Genomic DNA, 20137 nt, shown 5'->3' on the forward strand with positions numbered 1-20137 from the left:
ACTTTTTTTTTTTTTTTTTGGTGGGTAAATGGCATATGTATCGAAATTTAATAAATCTACAAGCATAACTTCCGAGGATATATTTAATATTCAAAGTTATGAGTTGTTCTCTGAGGCACAGAGAAGTTTGGAGGTTATAAATGTTATGGTATAATTGATTCGTTTTGTAGTACGTGTTTCAACTCAGTTTTAACTTAGTTTCTATTTCTATTTATTTAAGAAGTCTTCTTGTTTCTTAAACCCCCTTCCAAGCCATGTTTAATGCACCGACATTTCTAACACATTTTAATACTTTTATTAAATAACGCAACACTATATTAGATTAAACGAAGCATACCCGGCCACTATGCTTCCAGGCTACTTTCCATATAATTATGCAGATTGATTTTTTTTTGTTGTTGTACGATCATGCAAAAAAAAATAAAAAAATCCAGGTTTGCGTTTCCATAAGGCTTCTAGATTACTAATGCCGGCGCAGCTCTTCGATCCATTTTTAACTTTTTATTTATATCCTTCCACTGACAAAATATCTGAACTGTCTATTCTCTCAAAACTAGAAAAGTATTTTAATCACAATAAAAAGATAAGCTTGTTTTCATAAATATTAACATGAAAATATGTTTATAGCTTTGCAAGTGATGGTATTTATTTAAAGTAATTTAAGAATTCGCAGCGAATTTTATGCTATAATATATTTTAAGTTCGTGAAAGAAGAACGTCACGTTACACTTTCACACATATATACATAGTCAACTCGTTTGTAGTGGTAAGGATATTATTTGTGATGATTAACACCTTCTCTAGGATAGTCAGGAAAGTTTGTTTGTTTGTTTGTTTGTAATTAAGCACAAAGCTACACAATGGGCTATCTGTGCTCTGCCCACCATGGGTATCGAAACTCGGATTCTCGCGTTGTAAGTCCGCAGACATATCGCTGTGCCACTTGGAGGGGGAGCAGTCAGGAAAGAAAGTAACTGATTCTGACGCTCTTGTTAAAAAACGAATCGGTTGTTTGTAATTAAGCACAAAGCTATACACTGATCTTTCTAGCGTTGTAAGTCCGCAGACATACCGCTATGCCACTGGGGGGCTAAAAAACGAAAGAAAAGATGAGGTTCAAATATTAGTATTGAATTTAGTAGCATGTGTATAAATATATATAGAGAATAATGGAAAAGGATTGTAAGTTCATTTTTTATATTATCTTTCTACTCATTCAAATCAAAGAAGTGGTTTGAAGGTACGTAAGTATTTAATTTAGAACTTTTATTTAAAATATTCGTAGATGTACACATAAAGTTTTGTATTTATTATCATGAATGTAATAGGAAAGGCTCCAATGACAGACCATATAACAATGTGAATAGATCCTCATACATACTTCAATTAAAGCAACTACGACTAATTGTGTTATCTGTTATCCTGTGCTGGGTGAAACGTAAGAAAACATGACTTACAACACCTTGTTGAAAGAATTACACCGAGAAACGATTATCCATTGATAATTTGGGGAAGGTTATAGATTCATCCAGAAAGGTGCAGCGGTTAAGTTTCATACATTTCGTGCAACTGCTTGGAGATGAGATTAAAAACTATTAACACAGCCTTCAAGTAAGAGAGGTGAATAAAGTTAGTTACCTTATTATATATTCATACGTATTTATGAATGTATATATTTATAGTTACGTCAATGAAACAGACTGAAGAGTAGGACAAACACACGCGCGCGCACACACACACACATAAATGAAATAATCAAGGTCAAGCTGATTCAAAATCGACTTTTATTTTTTTTACACAAATAGTATGGTTCATAAATCAGTAAAATTGTTTACTTATATTTTAATTTACATTTACTAAAATAACTATTATGTTTGCGAGATCAAAAAGCAAAAACACAACAACACGAACACTCAAAATATTTCTCCTTTTCTCTAAAAATGAGGTCAAGTAAAAGATTTAAAAGCGAGTATATATATACACATTTATTCCTATGATATCGTCATTAACATGTTTAAAAGAAACAAGAACTTCATGTTAGGTTTAACTTTTGGATTTATTGTATCTGACTTCATTCACCTAAATTACTTAAAAATACAGCTTGGATTGAATTACTTTAATAAATATAGTTCACTCAGAAGGCAAAGCTTTTTTTTTTTTTCATTGTCATGCCCTAAAGTCTATTAAAATCAACAGTGTGCTTTGATAAGCGGCGTTTGTTTGTTTGTTTTTCTTTAAAACCTAAAATAATCGCTAATCGGCGTAGTTTTAAGGTTATTAAAGTTTCCTTATACAACAATGGCATTTTCTTTCGGTCATTGTTGAAGCTGTCATAAAGCTAAGAAATACTGAATTATAAACCTATCACATTTTATTACTTTCGCGTTATTCACTTTGAAAATACCGAAAGTTCTGTTTTCACGAATCTCAGACCCTTACGAAGTCCCTTCCCATAGGTCATATCCGGTAAGAGTGCGGCTTGATCCGAGAAGCCCAAAGAGATAAGACGGCACAGGAAAACAGCATAGCCACGCCAGCTCCCATCAAGTAGAATGACCACGACAGCTGACAAGTTCCTGAAAAACAAAAATCCGTAGAAACTTGTATTTGTTCATTTAAGTATAAAATATGTTTTTTAATATTATCATGTTACACATTATATGTTATTGTAAGCTCTGAGTACAAAACTAGGGTTAACGGATAACGTCGCACCTTTATTTCTCACTTGGTACGTATAGCACTACTAATACTATTCACGTAGTTAGTGAAAATCTGTTATTTTTAGCAACCATTATTTATACCAGCATATAAAAGAGGCATTTCGTTTCTCTAAATATATTTAGCAAATTTTCTGTTTCCTGTTTGTTTGACACTCTCGTGCATTCTTATTTGCTCCCACTTTTCAGTTCTGCTATTCCGTTTCTTATAATGTTGAGTGACTTGCAATTCACTTTGAAGTTGTAACTTGTAGTTATAAACATTTACTATTTAACTTCGTTCAAGCAATCTAAGTTCTTGGTTTAAGAAATAACTGTCATAGAAACATAACTGTCATAGAAACATAAAGAAAAAGCAAACATGCACAAAAAATTTATAGAAGTCGTATCAGTTTCTGCCAAAGGACAAAAGAGAATTACAAATTAACAAGTACTTTTTCACTCAATGACATTATAAATCCACAGGAATATGCATCATTTTATGAGGAATCCAGATGTTTACGCCGATCTATAATTGGATAACGTACAAATAAGTTATGATTAGATTTTGTTAGTAGAGTTGGGTGATTTTTAGCCTAATTTCGAAAATGGTCATGGCATTATTGTACTACATTATAAATGGAACACTCACATTCCCGAACTTTTTGTGAAACCTGTGAGGAACTGCTGAGACAACAAGACAGTCTCTGAGTGTTATTCTTTTTTTGTCGAGATGGAAACAAGGTCGGATTCAAAGTTAATCTGCAAATGTAAAGTAGTAAAATGTCTGAGGTGTTACAAGTGTAGCAGTTGTGGATGCGATCACGATGACACACCAGTTGCTTAAAGATTTAGCCGTAAGAGAAATGAAAGAAGCTTTAGCGGAGGATGTGCTGTCAAGCGCTCAAAGAGAAGTAAGTCTCCGTAGAGTAACAGTAAAATTACGGGTGTATCTGATGGCTTGCCCTAAAATGGGGATGAGAGCAGAAGGAGGAGGAGAACGATTCAAGATCAGGTAAGAAATAGAGAATGCGAAGACTGTTTCTGAATGAAGTGCAAGACTATTACAAGGATGAGAGGAGTACTAAAATAGTGGCAATATCGCATGACCACAGTGGTTTATTTTGATAGGATAGAAACACCTTACTAACTACTCGGATCAAAGAAAATAGCACAGCAAAATGATCCGTTGGTTCATGCCCTACAGAGCTACGTATCTCACTCGCAGGTATTCGGATTTCTGGAACTGATAAAATACCCACCACCTACCAAAATAGTCATATTTTCTTCTGTTTAATCAAAAACATTCTTGTTAAATATTTAACTGAAATGAGGTTAAAAAAACGAAAGAGTATTAAAATAACTAAAACTTTCTATTACTGTTGGATAGTGACTGTCAAAAGAACTAACAGTATGCAATTCTTGAGAAAATGAATTATAATGATCAGTTGCCTTCTAACTAAAAACAGGAGCTGTTGTTCAGTATAAGAGACTGCATAGAATTAATAAATAAACTCTCTAATCTCGTCACTTAAAGTGGTTTGGTGTTTCATTCGACTGAAGGCGTCACAGTTCTTCTCTGTTATATTCAACTGACACTTGTTTAATGCGGGAGTTGAAACATTAGACATTAGGACGGCGATATAGAACAAACTCTGCCGCCAAAAATTCGGTCTTGTAAAGAAGGCTTGTTTACAGGCCAACAAAAAACAAACCTCTGAAATATCGAACAGAATCTTTATTAAACATCCCTCACATGAAAATGTAGTGCACGACTAGTTTCGGCTGTGGACCTAAGTAATACGACAGGACTTTATATCACCTGATGCTTGCCTAAGGCCGAAAATAGTAGTGTTTTTTATATAGGTGTGAGGACGTGTAGGTTTGTAGAATAATAAGAAGGATTTATTATTCTATATTTATTTTAATATCAATGTTTGCTTAAATTTAATTTATATTTAGAAAGGTACATAAATTATACTGTTAAATATGTATTGCGAAACTCCCGTCTATTTCCTAAAGTCGTAGAAGATTCTCAAGTGTAAGACTCAACAATATATGTGTGTACGTAAACGCTAATGTTACGTAATCTGAATTTTCGAGAAACTCTCCACACGCCTATAAATATAACTAACGCGCCGCGCCAAAAAGGAGTATTTATTATTGGTTTGCTATAGCTATGAACTTCGAAAGCTATAACTGTGATTGTTATAATGCTTATTAATCGGGAAACTTAAGATATTTGACCAGGAACGTTTATACATTTCGAGCATTACAAACTATTTAACTTCAGTGCATTCACATTGCACATTAGTACTTTCACGAAAAAATTACCTAACGTCATCGATGGAAACTCGACCTGTAATCAGCGTGTGATCAACGAGAACTACAGGGCTAGCTAGTTCCCTGTTATGTGAATTATACCTACATCAACTCGAAATTAACTCGCTCATCGTCATCCCTCGATAAGATATCAAGGAAATTCCAGACTAGAAAAAAAGACTTTATATTGCTTGCAAGTTTGTGAAACTTTTGTATATAAATCATTGTTCTTAATAACTGTTTGTAATAGCTGTTATTGTAAATTGTATTGTTGTTTGTATATTAAAACATATTTGTATTTAAAAAACTGTGTATCAATCTTGTTGGCAAATATCATAAATTAGAGATATTTCGGAAAATATTTAAATTCTAAATCTAATTACAATTTAACTCAGTTTTAGGCTATTAGAAATTGTCATACGGAACACAGTACAAACAGAGAAGCACTAAAATGTTTGCCTTATTATTATCACTTTTAATAAGACTCTTGTTGAATTATTTGTAAAAAGTCTCTATTTAATGGATTTAAAAGTAAATTGAAATGAAAAAACTGTTATTTTCAGAAAAAAATCGAAACATGATAAAATGTAAAAATGAGGTATGCTGATGAATTCCATTATTTCTTATTATCTTTATTTAATTCTAGAAGAAAACACATTTGATTGTGGTCCAGAAAAATTTAGTAATTACCTTTGGCAAAACTTACCAAGATAGTAAGAATCGGATATTCCTCCGCATACCTCCTGGACTTCTCTGGTCCCCCAGCCATTAGGATAGATTGTGCAACCAATGATGATTACAATAGCTGTAATAAAACAAAACGAATAAAGTAGATTAATTCTTATTTTTGTGTTTGAGAACACAAGGTATAGTCGGTAATGTTTGATAGAACAACCAAGAGATAGTTAGTTTCTCTACTCATTTGCTTCTATAAAATTACAGTTCAACAACTCATTGAAGATTGAAAAAATAAAAATTTGACTCAGTCTCATCCAAACACCATTTCCTTTATTAAGGTTTCAATGAAGCGTAGAGTGAAACAAAGAATTAATTCAATATTTTGTCAAAATATATATTTCGAGTAGTTTTTTTTACGATAAGCCAACAGAACTTTGATGATGTAAATTTTATAATCTATTTTCGTACATTTCCTTAAAAATGAATATATATATCTGTAAAATAACTTGTATAAAAATGCAAACACAAGAAGTACAGTATATTGGTTGCCCCGAATGATCTTGCTCTTGTAGAAAGACAACAAAAAAAAATTGTATTTTTACGGAAGGATGTTTAAAGATAATAATTTTTACTGATTTAAGAAAGAATAGTATACTGATACAAACTCAGTAGTTGACTAAGTTAAGAAAGAGTAGTATACTAGCACAAAGGCAGAAGTAGAATGGGTTCAGAAAGAACTATATACTAAGACAAGAGTAGACTGAGTTAAGAAAGGCTGCATACCAACATAAAGATAGAAGTAGAATGGGTTGAGAAAGAACTATATATCAAGACAAGAGTAAACTGAGTTAGGAAAGGACTGCATACCAACATAAAGATAGAAGTAGAATGTGTTAAGAAAGAACTATATACCAAGACAAGAGTAGACTGAGTTAAGAAAGGACTGCATACCAACATAAAGATAGAAGTAGAAAGGGTTCAGAAAGAACTATATATCAAGACAAGAGTAGACTGAGTTAAGAAAGGCTGCATACCAACATAAAGATAGAAGTAGAATGTGTTAAGAAAGAACTATATACCAAGACAAGAGTAGACTGAGTTAAGAAAGGACTGCATACCAACATAAAGACAGAAGTAGAATGGGTTAAGAAAGAACTATATACCAAGACAAGAGTAGACTGAGTTAAGAAAGGACTGCATACCAACATAAAGATAGAAGTAGAATGGGTTAAGAAAGAACTATATACCAAGACAAGAGTAGACTGAGTTAAGAAAGGACTGCATACCAACATAAAGATAGAAGTAAAATGGGTTAAGAAAGAACTATATACCAAGATAAAGATAGAAGTAGAATGGGTTAAGAAAGAACTATATACCAACATAAAGATAGAAGTAGAATGGGTTCAGAAAGAACTATATACCAAGACAAGAGTAGACTGAGTTAAGAAAGGACTGCATACCAACATAAAGATAGAAGTAGAATGGGTTAAGAAAGAACTATATACCAAGACAAGAGTAGACTGAGTTAAGAAAGGACTGCATACCAACATAAAGATAGAAGTAGAAAGGGTTCAGAAAGAACTATATATCAAGACAAGAGTAGACTGAGTTAAGAAAGGACTGCATACCAACATAAAGATAGAAGTAGAATGGGTTTAAAAAGACGAGTATAGTAACATAATAACAGAAGAAACTGAGTTAACAAATAACAGTATACCAACACAAAAGCGGGAAAGAGTAAGTTAAGAAAGAACTGTATACCAATACAGATTCAGGAGTAAACTTAGTTAAGAAAGAACTGTAGACCAGCATAAAGAATAGAGCATACTGACATTGTTGTCAATGATATCAAATAAAATCGAAATTACAAGAGACGTGCAAGTTATATATATATATAAGTTTGTGTCGCGAAAATTGACAAAACGAACTCACTTTCGACACAAAGCTCTAGACAGTTTCCAATAATTCTTCGGTATTTTCTCAATAAATTTCAAAAAATTTAAAATAAATATTGAATGATTGAAATCACGCATTACCATATGAAATCCGCCACTTATTTAACGTAACTACGTGTTTTTTAAGGTTCAACGAAATGCAAGTTCTCGAATGAGGATTTAAGCTGAGTGAGTATTCAAGATTGGGAAGATAATAACCGTGGGCTTCAGATGCCTTGAAAACCTGGTTTCAGAGAATTAAAATGTTGATAGAAGACGACGTGTCGGGTGGTTTCAGTTTGTATTGGTAACTGATTTACCATATTCCCTACAAAAGTACGAATTTGCATTCAATTCTCAGTAGCTAATTAGAAACTTCGATGACAAGGAACCCACTTTGAGACTAATAATAGTTGGAGACGGCTTGAATGGGTAATGAAGAAAAACTTTAATATAAGTTTAACATAACAGCAAATGTACAACGTTTCGACAAGGTTTTGTCATCATCATGATGTACTTGTATAAAAAAAAGGTATTTGTAGCATGAAGTCATTCTTGTGTGACATTTGTATTATCTAAAGCCTCGTTTTATATAGTTAGAAATTACAGTAATTATTTTATAATCTTGTATAGTATTTTCTTTCGCTTACATATGTGCTTCCCAAAAGTTTATATCTAATGTAGAAATATGATCTGATCCCACACAAATGTGCCCATGTTCGTCAAGCCTAAACCATTCCTACAGAAACATGTTCACGTTCGTCACGCCTAACCCCTTCCTACACAAACATGTTCACGTTCATTATGCCTAATCTATTCCTACACAGACATGTTCACATTTATAACGTCTAATGTATTCCTACCCAAACCTGTTCACGTTTCTTATGTCTCACCCATTCCTACACAAACGTGTTCACGTTCATAAAGCCAAAACCATTCCTACACCACTCTCTTTTTTTCTTTTTACTGTTGTAATTTACATTCAGGTCGCGGATTAATCTGCATTAAAAAATACTCAAAGGTGTGATATAATAGGTAAATTGTCTGCAAGACTGAGCAAATGCAATGAAATGCGTTTAGTTTTAAATTAGTAATATTAACATTAGAGATATTTGTAAGCCAGACCCCTGCACATTCAGTTGCTTCTATCATCAAAAAGCGAACATTACGAAATGAGGATTATATTTTACTATTTTCATTTCCAAATTAATTTAAATTTAGAATGCTTTTCAATAAATTTTTCATTTAACTTGACAACAGGGTGGATGCTTGAGCAGCAAATAATTTACTGCTTGTTCTATTGAATATTTAGATTTATTCTGTTTTAAAACTTTTGCCAAAAGGTTATATATATATATATATATGTACTATGTAGCTAAGTAATTGCATAATTCCAAAGAATATGTGTTGATTGTAAACAGGAGATTAATGACACTATAAGAAAATTGTATAATGTATGTTAATACCGTTGCATGTTGTCGCATATATATATTTTTTTAGGCAGATTTTGTTAAACAAGACCGATGTCTGTAGGTTTACTTTCTTCTTAGAATTCTTCTCAAGAAGTCGATAAGCCGTCTTAACGTTGTTAGATATATATATATAGCAGGAATGGGGGCAAAAGCGTAAAAGCCCTAATTTTCATATAGAAAGACGTTTTCTGATTGTATTCGATTGCTTTAACAGTTTTCCAAGATTGGAAAAATTACCACCTGATAGTTCAATGCCGCCATAGCAGAATTATAACTGGAGTAATATGTCAAAACACTTTTCAACAAAGAATATTCATACAACTAGACTGTTAAATGATGTACAGCCAACATACAGAGATTTTATAAGAAAGGGGCTTTTAGTGTTCTCGTGGAAGAGGAAAATTCACACAGTAAAGAGTTTATGACACCAACAGGCTCTGAAACCATCATCAACCCAAAAAATAAAATCCAGACCAATATCCTCATTACAACGAAAACTGAGGTTAAGAAATAAACCCCCTTTGACCCAAAAAGCTAATGTGATGAAGTTGAATATATCTCTTAGTATCATTACCAAAATGAGAAAATAAAGGGGCTTGAAGTTGACGAAGGCTTACAAACCACTTCTATCTTTTGAGGCCTCTGGCTATAATTAAAAATATGATGATATATGAAAACAAAATAAGACATGTCTGCGTATTTATACTGCCAGAGACCAGGTTTCGATACCTGTTGTGGGCAGAGCACAGATAACCTTTTGTGTAGTTTTGTGCTTAACTACAAACAACAACAACCTTAATGAATAGCACGTGGTATTTAGCATTTTGATCACAAAGCTTGATATTTTACGGAAAACACAGTTATTTCATCTCGTTTATATAAGATCATTTTTATCGTGAATTTAAACAAATATGTTTGTATGCTCATCCCTTATCTACTGTCCTTTTCTTCTGGTCTATTATCATTACATATTTGCGTTCATCCTGCTTTGCATTTCCAATGCAGTATACAGCATTTTAAATTAAATCTCTTTTGTGATCATTCAGCAGTAAAAAGATTTAGATAAAACTTGCTTTAACTCACTAAATTAGTGTAGCGTTTTGAGTTAAATCTCTGTTACACGTGTTAATTTTAGGATAAACTTCTTTCCACTCATAAACAGTGTATTGTATCGTATAGGGTGAATATCTTATGCTCGTTAATACTGCGTAATGTAGTATGTTTACCTTTAAGGATACTTATTTCTTACAGAAATGGGTTATGATAGAATCAGTTTCGATTGCATTTGTACTACAACATACTTTAAGGATCAGATACGAACAAAATTATAAAGAAAATGGAAACGTCCAATAATTATCACCTACTTTTTGGTATATGTCTTTTTCAGTTTTATTCATGAACTATGTTTTTAACCCCCTTGTTAATTGAATTAACAAGAAAGAACATGTTTCACAGACTAGCAACATAAAATAAATATTACACCACACCGCTTGGGGGGCTGAGGCAGAGAGGAAAAGGGAAATGTCAAGAGTAACTCATACATTTCTTACTGAAAAAAATAGAAAACCCTAAACCAAAGAGCTTTCGGGTGAACAAGAATGTTTATTTCAGGATTGTATGCAAAGCTATACAGCGACTATCTGCGTATAGCCGTCCTTAATTATGAAATTATAGACTAAAAATAAGGCGGCTACTCAATGCCACCACAGTTAACTCTTAAATTATTCTTATATGGCCGAATAGTGGGATTTGACCGTTACCTTTATCATTCACACATGGCCCTAAAGTATGGAGCGCGATCGTTATTATTTTTAAAGGTAATAAGACGCGATGTTTGGACCCACATATTCACGACCTGCACTCTAGCCTGTGGTCACGCTTTGTCCACATGCGTCATAGATGTAATATGGCCCAACATGATATAAATGGGGGTCCTATTAAAATGATCACTTAGTATATACATATATATCATTTGAAGGTAGTAGAAGGGGAAATAAAATATAAATATTACTATTTCACCATAAAAAGAGGCATAATTTATACAAATTAAGGATAAAATGTAAAAACAAAGAAAACTTATTCTCACAGGACAAACTTCCGTGAGCTGTTTTAAATTTCTAGTTTAAGTTACGCAATGATTATCGGAAGGCTATAATTACTTGCTTTTTTAAAGAATTTATTTAAAGTTTCGAGCTATTCAAGTTCCCATAAAGTAATTGATACCTGTACTGTTGCTTCAATATTGTTACTGCTTTGTCAGCTCACGACAAACTTAGCAAACAAGAGATGCTAACCTACTGCATATAAAGTAAGAGGGCGCAAGAACAAAAACCTCCAACAAATCAATTTCTCTGCCAACGCGCATATATTTAGTTACATCGAATAGAACCTGACGTTATTAACATAGCTGAGCTTACGAGAATAGAAACTGTTCCAATCTGGGATCTTATTTGGTCAAGAGATGAGCTTTGTTGCTTGATCTGAGCTGATTTGTTTGGAAGTCAGTCATCATAGTTCTTATGAAAGAAGCTTTGTAGAAATTTATGAATCAAAGTTTTACCACTCTCTTTATGTCTTTGCTACCTTTGATGATGCAAGTTATTTACCCTATATTCCATAACTATTTTCTACAGTTGACAACTACGAAATACAACAGTTGGTTTCAAAACATTCTAAGAAACCTCTGTATTTAACATGCACAACTTCATTTATAACAAAATTATCTCAAATACCTTAACTTACCTATTAGAATAATCTTCACTACAAACTGTTACATTTAACACGAGAGTGATATTTTATAATTTAAGATAAGGGTAAGAAGCACTGCCAGTTCGAGACACTTAAAAGTTTTAAGTTATGCTTTAGTAAATTATAAAATGAAAATTAAAGATGTCTTATTTTTGGCTATCAAACTTATCCTTCTATAAGTTTGACATAAATAAAACTGATGAAAAATTACACTCCACCAATTTAATCCAGTTCACATCATAACACTTGTTGTTGAACTATTATTGTCTTGAAATTTTTACATGTTCTACATGAATTCCTGTACGCTGAATCCGAAAATGATATCCATTTTTATTCATCACGTAGAATGTTGACAGTCACTGGCTATAGATTTCTCTAGGTCATTCGCAACGTGAGAGTCTTATCGATCGTTCTAGAACCCAAACATAACTAACATGATAATAAAAAAATGTTCATTGTGGTAAACGAAATAATAATTTGCTCTAAGTAAGAGTTTTTTTTTCTTCCCGATCTGTGAAAAATCCTTACGTGATAGAAAAAAAAAAGAATATCGTTTTCGAAATCTGCGTAGCTGAATTATGGAAAATCGGTTATTAAAATCAAAACAACTTTTATGAAATTTAAATTCGTAGGCCTATGTTATTACTAAAATATAGAGTATCCACCACTACTATGTCTCTCGTTTCCCTGTTGGCCTGAAGAGCCTTGGTATTGGACAAAATGTCTCATCAGCACTGGATATATCAGATATTATTATATAACCTCATTTACTTTCACTCAGAAGTTCATATTAATTATTACTAGTGTAGCCTTTTCCTATTGACGCTGTGGGCTTTTGAACCACTTTGGAAACAAAGAAGGCTTGCTTTCTGGTTCAACACTTCTTCCAAATTATGAGCTGCTTGATTCAATAAAAAATAATTAAAAGTATATTGCATTAAAATAAACAAATAATATAGTGTTAAATAATCCTTGCCCAGATTCTGATGTGTTGTGACAAAAATAAAAAAATATACACTTCACCGACTTAATCCGGTTCACATCGTAACAGTTGTTGCTAACCAATTTTCGCTAATATAAATAGCATCTAAATCACTAATATACCTGTCGTATCCCAGCCGGTCTGAAAAGCTCTGGTATTGAGCAAAATGCCTCATAAGCACTGGATATAGCAGATATATTATATACTCTTATTTAATTTCACTAATAGGTTCTTATTAATACCTTATTCCTATAATATTCAAAATTCAGTTGCGCTGATTTTAATTCTTTATACAAGTCCTCTCTTGGTCACTTTAGGCCAACAGGTTGTTGGTCCTAGTATTCTGTATGAATACGGAGTCGTCATTGATACGACTTATGAAAAGTGGAAAACATTTTTTCTTTGTTTTATGTTATTCGTGTATTTCTTTGTCTTTCAGTCAGTTTTTTTTAGAAAGTAGGTTGTTTAGGTACAGTCTTGATCGAGTATTAATACAGCAGAAAAGAGAGAGAGAGAGCGAACCCTAGTGAGAGCCCCATTTTTCAGTCTAATCATTCTTTATATTGTTTAAGTTCTGTTGTGTTTGTTGCTTTGATTGCGTTTGAGTGCCTACTTTAAAAGTGATAGACTAGAGGAAAGGCAGCTAGTCAACACCACCCTCGGCCAACCCTTGGACTACTCTTTACCAATGAAAAATGGGATTGACCATCACGTTATAAAACCTCCGCGGTTTAAAAGGACAAGCAAGTTCAATGACGGGATTCGAACCCACGACCTATAAATTACAAGTCGAGAGCCCTAACCACCAGGCTGTGCAAAAGCCTTTCATTGTGAATTCAAGTCTATGTTTTCTCTACCACACACAATATAACACGCTTTACAATTTGTTTGATTGATTTATTCAACTTCGATAGCAAGTTACACACCAGTCAGATAAACCCAACTATCCTCTAGTTATGGCCCCCAGTGGCACAGCGGTATGTCTGCGGACTTACAACGCTAGAAATCGGGTTTCGATACCCGGGTGGGCAGAGCACAGATAGCCCATTGTATTGCTTTGTGCTTAACTTCAAACAAACAAACAAACAATGTTTGTTATGTTTTCGTGTTGATATCTTACCTGATGGGATTTTTACACGGGGTTCGATTCCTCGCGGTGGATACAACAGCTAGCCCAGTGTGGCTTTGCTCTAAAAAAAAACAACCAACCAACGGGTTAAAACGACGAGAAGAGCTCATGCTTTTGTATACGATTTTTATTTCGTATTAGTCACATAGCATTTATTAATTTCAAAAAATGGATGAAAAAACCGCGCTACTTTATTATGTGATTGTTGATCCTGTACAACGTTTTTATTTTCATAAATAACCAACAAAACAACTTAGTAAATAAGATAGTGTTCATTTCTTGGTGTGGATTATTATTTGGAAGGAACGTTTGAAATATAAACAAGCACTGCCTGCAGTCATGGAGGATAACTACACTTGAAATAAAAATGATGGTTAACGTGCCGGGCTGCATATCGAAAGGTTCAAGATCGAGTGCGTAATATACCACTGAATGCGCTCTGTAGGTGCATGTTATAAAAGTGTCAACAAATCCCACTGTTTCGTTAAGAGTGGCCGTGTAGGTGGTGGGAGCTGCTGCCTGGTTGCCCCCCCCCCCTCTCTTTGGTAAGCATTTATAAATTAGGGACACCTATATCTGAAGCTTGGGAGGTTTGGCTTGGTCGTTTAACTTATGTGTCACATAAGGTGATGTTTAGGTTAAAAACGCCAGTACCAATAATTTTTATATAACAAATATATAGATGTATCGTTCATTATAAGTACAGGGTATGATAGCGCTTATCTGTGCTCAATATTGCCATAAAAATATCTCGCCACAATTGGGGAAACAGATAATAAATTTTAGTTATATTAGTTGTGGCGGATTTCAAACAAATATGTAGGGTTTTTTTAAATGTTTGTAAGTATAAAAAATATGGTAAAAAGAAATGAAAGCTAACTTTTCTAACATTCAGTTTTAGTTTAGGGTATTCTTATATGTATTAAATTGGAAAAACGAGGGTTATCTTTAGTATTTGGTCTGAGCGTTCTATCTTACCTCAAAACGTAAAGACAACATATAATGTATCATTTTGTAGGTTCAAATGCTGTCTCTTCGGTTGTGCAAAGTAGTACTTAGACACTAAAACCCAAAAGTTAATCAATAAGTGTAAGCAAAGACTTGTAGATCGACGCTCAGAAGTTAAGCAATAAGTGTAGCAAAGACTTGAAGATCAAAGCTCTGAAGGTATCAATGTAAGGAAAGATTCAAAGGTCAAAGCTCAGAAGTTAAGCAACAAGGAAAGAAATGTAAACACACATTATCTGCTGAATGTCAGTCGGCTGTATCGTGCGATTTTAATAGACAGTTGCTTAGTATTATACCTTTTGTGTTGCTTGTATAGATAAACATGAAATATAAACTATTAGTTTATATAATCATCAAACCTAGCTTTAAAAGAAAACCACGTTGTCTTTAACCGTATATTGTATGACGAGATAGATGGCGTTGCGATGGGTTCACCACCAGGACCATCGCTAGCTAATATCTTTCTTTGTCATCATGAGTACACTTGACAGAAGAAGTGTTCTTCTGTCACTCCACCCGCACTCTATAAAAGGTATGTAGATGATACATTCTCACTCTTCTATAACTATAAACACATTGACAAATTCCTCAAACACTTAAACTCCCAACACCCTAATATAAAATTAACTTGTGAAATTGAAAAAAACAAAAACAAATAAACTTTCTTTCCTTGACGTTCAGTTTCAAAAACGAAACAACGAATTTAGTGCCTCCGTTTACAGGAAGAAAACTTTTATTGGTTTGTACACATGGTTTGAAAGTTTTCTGCCAAACTCTTTCAAACTAATTCTTCTTCACAGTGCCTACTCGATCTGCTCGGATTACACCTCTATTCATAACGAAATAACTTTCCATCAAAACACCTTATGAAAAAATGGGCATCTTTCATCTTTACTAGAAAACTTAACACGTAACTTTCATATCAAGAAAAGAACTTTACCGATTAATATTCAATCATGTTCCAAATTCCCTCTGATACTTGTTATTCCTTTCCTTGAAAAACAAAGTTTTATTGTTAAAACGTAACTCAACAAGCTATTCAGGTCTTTCTACCCTCCGTATTGTCTTCAAATCGTCACTTCGTATCAGTAGCTTTTTCAGAACTAAAAAAAAATTACCTTCACTCTTACGTTCAAAGATCGTATATAAATATACATGTGGTAGCTGTAAAGCCACCAACATAGGCAAAACTTCTCGCCATTTACAAATACGCGTCTCGGAACACATGGAAGTTTCTAACAGAACTGGACTTAAACTGCAAACTCTGCTATATATTCTCACAGCCTGTTTACTTAGAAACCTTTTCAATTCTAGCTTATGGATGTAATGATCATGAACTGTTGAGTAAAGAATGTCTACATATTATGAATCAGAATACAAGCTTCAATCGAAATTCAAAGCCGTTCCCCTATTGATTTATTCAAACAGTTCTTTTTTTCGTTGTATTTTTATATTAGTAATTACACTAGAGATTGTCAATTCGTTATTTTCATAGATTTGCCATCATCAGGTACCAAAACCTTGTCGAAACGTTGTACATTTGCTGTTATGTTAAACGTATATCAAAGTTTTTCTTCATTACCCATTCAGCCGTCCCCAAGCATTACTAGTTTCAAAGTGGGTTCCTCGTCATCGAACTTGAGTTCATTAAAATTGTTCACCATTGTTGCCGTGGCTCTACTATTCATTATTAGACTTCGTTTCCTAGAGGGGCACTCAGTAGGGCGCTTACTTCCGCCACGCAGCGTTGATCATATTCGATCCTCAAAAATTAGAAAATGTGTCCGTATGTCTGTCTTATCAACGAACATGGCCCATTTTTGGCAGGACAATGAGGAATAATATTCTCCATATGTCCACAAAGTTTCATCAAAATCCGATGATTTTTCACTGAGTTATAGAGCAAAAATAGTGTGAGAAATAGGTCCCCATGTTAACAGACAGTGATTTTGTTTTGTATTTTAGTGACCTTGACTCTCCAAAAACTACTAAGTTAGGTCATAGTCCAAAGGTGTACGAACTTTCGTCCAAATCCATTCAAATGTTTTCGAGAAATCTTGCTGACAAACACACACACACACACACACAGGGGCGAAAACATAGCCTCCGTCACCTTCGGTGGCGGAGGTAAAAAGTAACTAACTACAATGTACTATATGCAGTGGTGAACTTGTTAAATGGGGCTTATAGTAAATTTAAAGTTGTGAGCTGCAGTATTTTCAGATAATTCATCCTATATTATTCCCCCGGTGGGATAGCAATAAGTTTACGGAATTACAACGCTAAAATCCGGGGATCGACTCCCCGTGGTGGACACATCAGATAGCTGAATGGGGCTTTGCTTTATAAAAACAATGAAAGAAACAAACAATCATCTTATATTTTGACTTGGAAGAAGAATATTACTAAAAAGTACATTTAATATTCTTGTAGAATAAAAAAAAAACAACTTACAAGCGAATAAATTAGTTCTCTCTAAGCTTGTGGGCCAGGCTTGTCCTAGTGGCTAGCGTTTTGGACTGTGGAGCGAAGGGTCCAGGGTTCGAGATATGATGCCGAGAGACAAGCTTTCAGCTATAGGTGCATTAGCAAAGTGACAGCCAATTCTGTTATTTGGTTCACAGAACCAGACAAAACTGGTTAATAGTTCAAAATTGGAGAAGGCTATACCTGAACCTTGGGAGTTTCTGACCTGGCCATTAACCCAAGTGTTTTTAAGGTGCGTTCAGGTTGAAAATTCCAATTCCACCCGTGTAAGCCTGTATCGTATAAACAAGTCTTCACATTTAATAGATGTTTTATTTCATTTTGAGTTTTATTAATTATATTACTGAGAGAATTATTACTTCACTAATACTCACATGAAAGGCAGAATTATCTCTCGCTCAAGATAGAAATGTGAATGTCCAAAACAGTTTGTTACTCTATACCTTTAAAGCCACGAAGCACCAGAACTCATGTAGTAGCACTATTTGCTACACTCGTCTTATACACGAGTATAATATATACTAATCTTACATCTGTTGCATGATTGGAAATAAGAAATTGAAAACAAGAGACATATAGCCTGAGAGTACACAAGTAAATTCATTTTCTGGGCGAGCAAAATAATACGTAATGCATAAGTGATAACCAGGTCTCATAAAAAATATCTTTTTACCTTCATGTGGTAGTCATAGGGGAGTAGGAAAGTAGACGAATTTTGAATCACTATTTCAAATAATAAAAATAATAAATATTTGCTCTCAAAATACATACAAATAAAAAAAACTAAAACAAGCGAGAAAAATGGTATTGAAACAAACAAAAAAGAGAAAAGCACACATTAGTAGGTCGAAAAGAAACTTTATAAAACAAAAACTATGAAAAAGGCGAGGATATGAATGATTGATTCATCATAGAAAGTAGTCCAGAAAGGTTTCGTCCTTAGACTAACTTATCGCGCACGCCACGAAATAAAGAAACCGATAAATATTTATAAGAAGAGTCGAGATATGATAAACATTTCTTGTGAAACGTTTTGGTCAGTCTTTGAAATGGTATAACGTGCGCACGTAATCTTTTGAATAAATGTAAAAAAACATTTTTTTACGAATGCCAAAAGTCAGTATCGTATTTTGTTTTATAAAAAGTACACACACACACACACACACACACATATATATATATATATACCCGTGTGTTTATTGATTATCGTCGAAAATTATAGTTCTTTTAAAAGCATTACTGACTTACATATACTTCACAGAAACTAATTGTGTCGATGACAAAACAGCCATTATACACTGTTTTCCATTTACAAATACATGCATTATGGACAGCAGTCAAACCGAGTGACCCAAATATAATATGAAATAAACCTTGAATGTGGTACAGAGAAGGAAATTAGTTGTTTTTTTCTATAACTGTAAAAACTGCTACTTTATCTTCCAGATAATACATCGCTAATTAAAACTTCTACCAATTATGATTTGATTTCCAAGCCCAAATAGATATTATTGAGATATAAACGAGAATATAAACTTTACCAATGCCAATTCTTTGAGATTGTTTATTTTACAAAACTATTCTTCATAATCATATTCTATATGCCATAAACTACATACTTTTATTTTTGACTTTGACGCTAGAAATTGACATTGTAACAAAGTGAACTAGACTATACCGTGTTTCAGTTAAGTAATCTTACTGAAAAAAATAAGCTTTTTTTGAAAGCTACTAAAGAATTATGATGTATAGCCGTTGAAACGCTCATTGATTGAAATTTCATACAAACTGCCCTGCTGAGAAACGTAATATTTCAGAAAAGTTATTCTACTATTTTATTTTGTGCTGTCTTTGAATATAAGAATGGATTACCGCACTTTATGAGAACAATTTGTCGCTGTTTTTAGATGAAAAAACCCGAATAACTTACATATCAAAACAAAATATTTATTAAATGAAGTAGTCTCTATTCTTATCGATGATGCTTTTCCATCTTACAATCAAGTTGTTATTGCCCTGGTTAAAGAAATCACTTGGCTTTGAAGCAAAAAGCATGTCGATGTCCTCTTTAACACCTTTCACATTTGCATACGTTTTCCCATTAAAATGATATTACAGCGAACGAAAAAGATGCTAATCTGATTAGGTCATATCTGGAGAATATGGTGGGTGGGGGAAAACTTCTCAACCTATCTCCATAATCTTGTGTTGCGTCAAACGTGCCACGTGTGGACGTGCATTGTCGTGGAGAAGAAGAACCCCTTTCCGATTGACGAGTGAAGGGTGTTTCTAATGAAGGGCTTAATTTAAACGTTCCAGTTGCTGACTATACATCTCTGCATTGACAGTTCGCTGTGGATTGAAGAGTTCGAAATGAATTACTCCTTTGATGTACCACCAAATACAAAGCATCACTTTCTGAGGATGGAGTCCAGGTTTTGGGATCGAAAGTGGTTTTTGTCTAGGACTGAGCCATTGTTTTTGGCGTTTAATATTCGCATAGAGAATCCATTTTTCATCACCGGTGATAATTCTGTTTAAAAATGGTTCACGCACATTACGCGCCAGTAGAGACGAAGCAAAGTTCTTAAGTTGGAAACGATTATCATCGGAGAGTTCGCGAGGCACCCAAACGCCTTCTTTATAGAGTTTTCCCATATTCCTTAGATGTTTACGTATCG

General features: G+C 33.6%; 1 protein-coding gene across 1 annotated transcript in view; it reads right to left on the minus strand.

Moving 5' to 3' along the window:
- Positions 1 to 2178: 2178 nt before the first annotated feature.
- Positions 2179 to 20137, minus strand: part of LOC111085840 (lipoma HMGIC fusion partner-like) — an 87431-nt gene continuing 69472 nt past the window's right edge. Inside the window, exons 2-3 of the mRNA XM_022386247.1 lie at positions 5725 to 5823; positions 2179 to 2576 (exon numbers count right to left, since the gene is read on the minus strand). Coding sequence (XP_022241955.1) covers positions 2458 to 2576; positions 5725 to 5823 — 218 coding nt within the window. The 3' untranslated portion in view covers positions 2179 to 2457. The remainder of the gene's footprint in view (positions 2577 to 5724; positions 5824 to 20137) is intronic.

The sequence above is a fragment of the Limulus polyphemus genome, unplaced genomic scaffold, assembly GCF_000517525.1.
Source record: "Limulus polyphemus unplaced genomic scaffold, Limulus_polyphemus-2.1.2 Scaffold651, whole genome shotgun sequence".
NCBI lineage: Eukaryota > Metazoa > Arthropoda > Merostomata > Xiphosura > Limulidae > Limulus > Limulus polyphemus.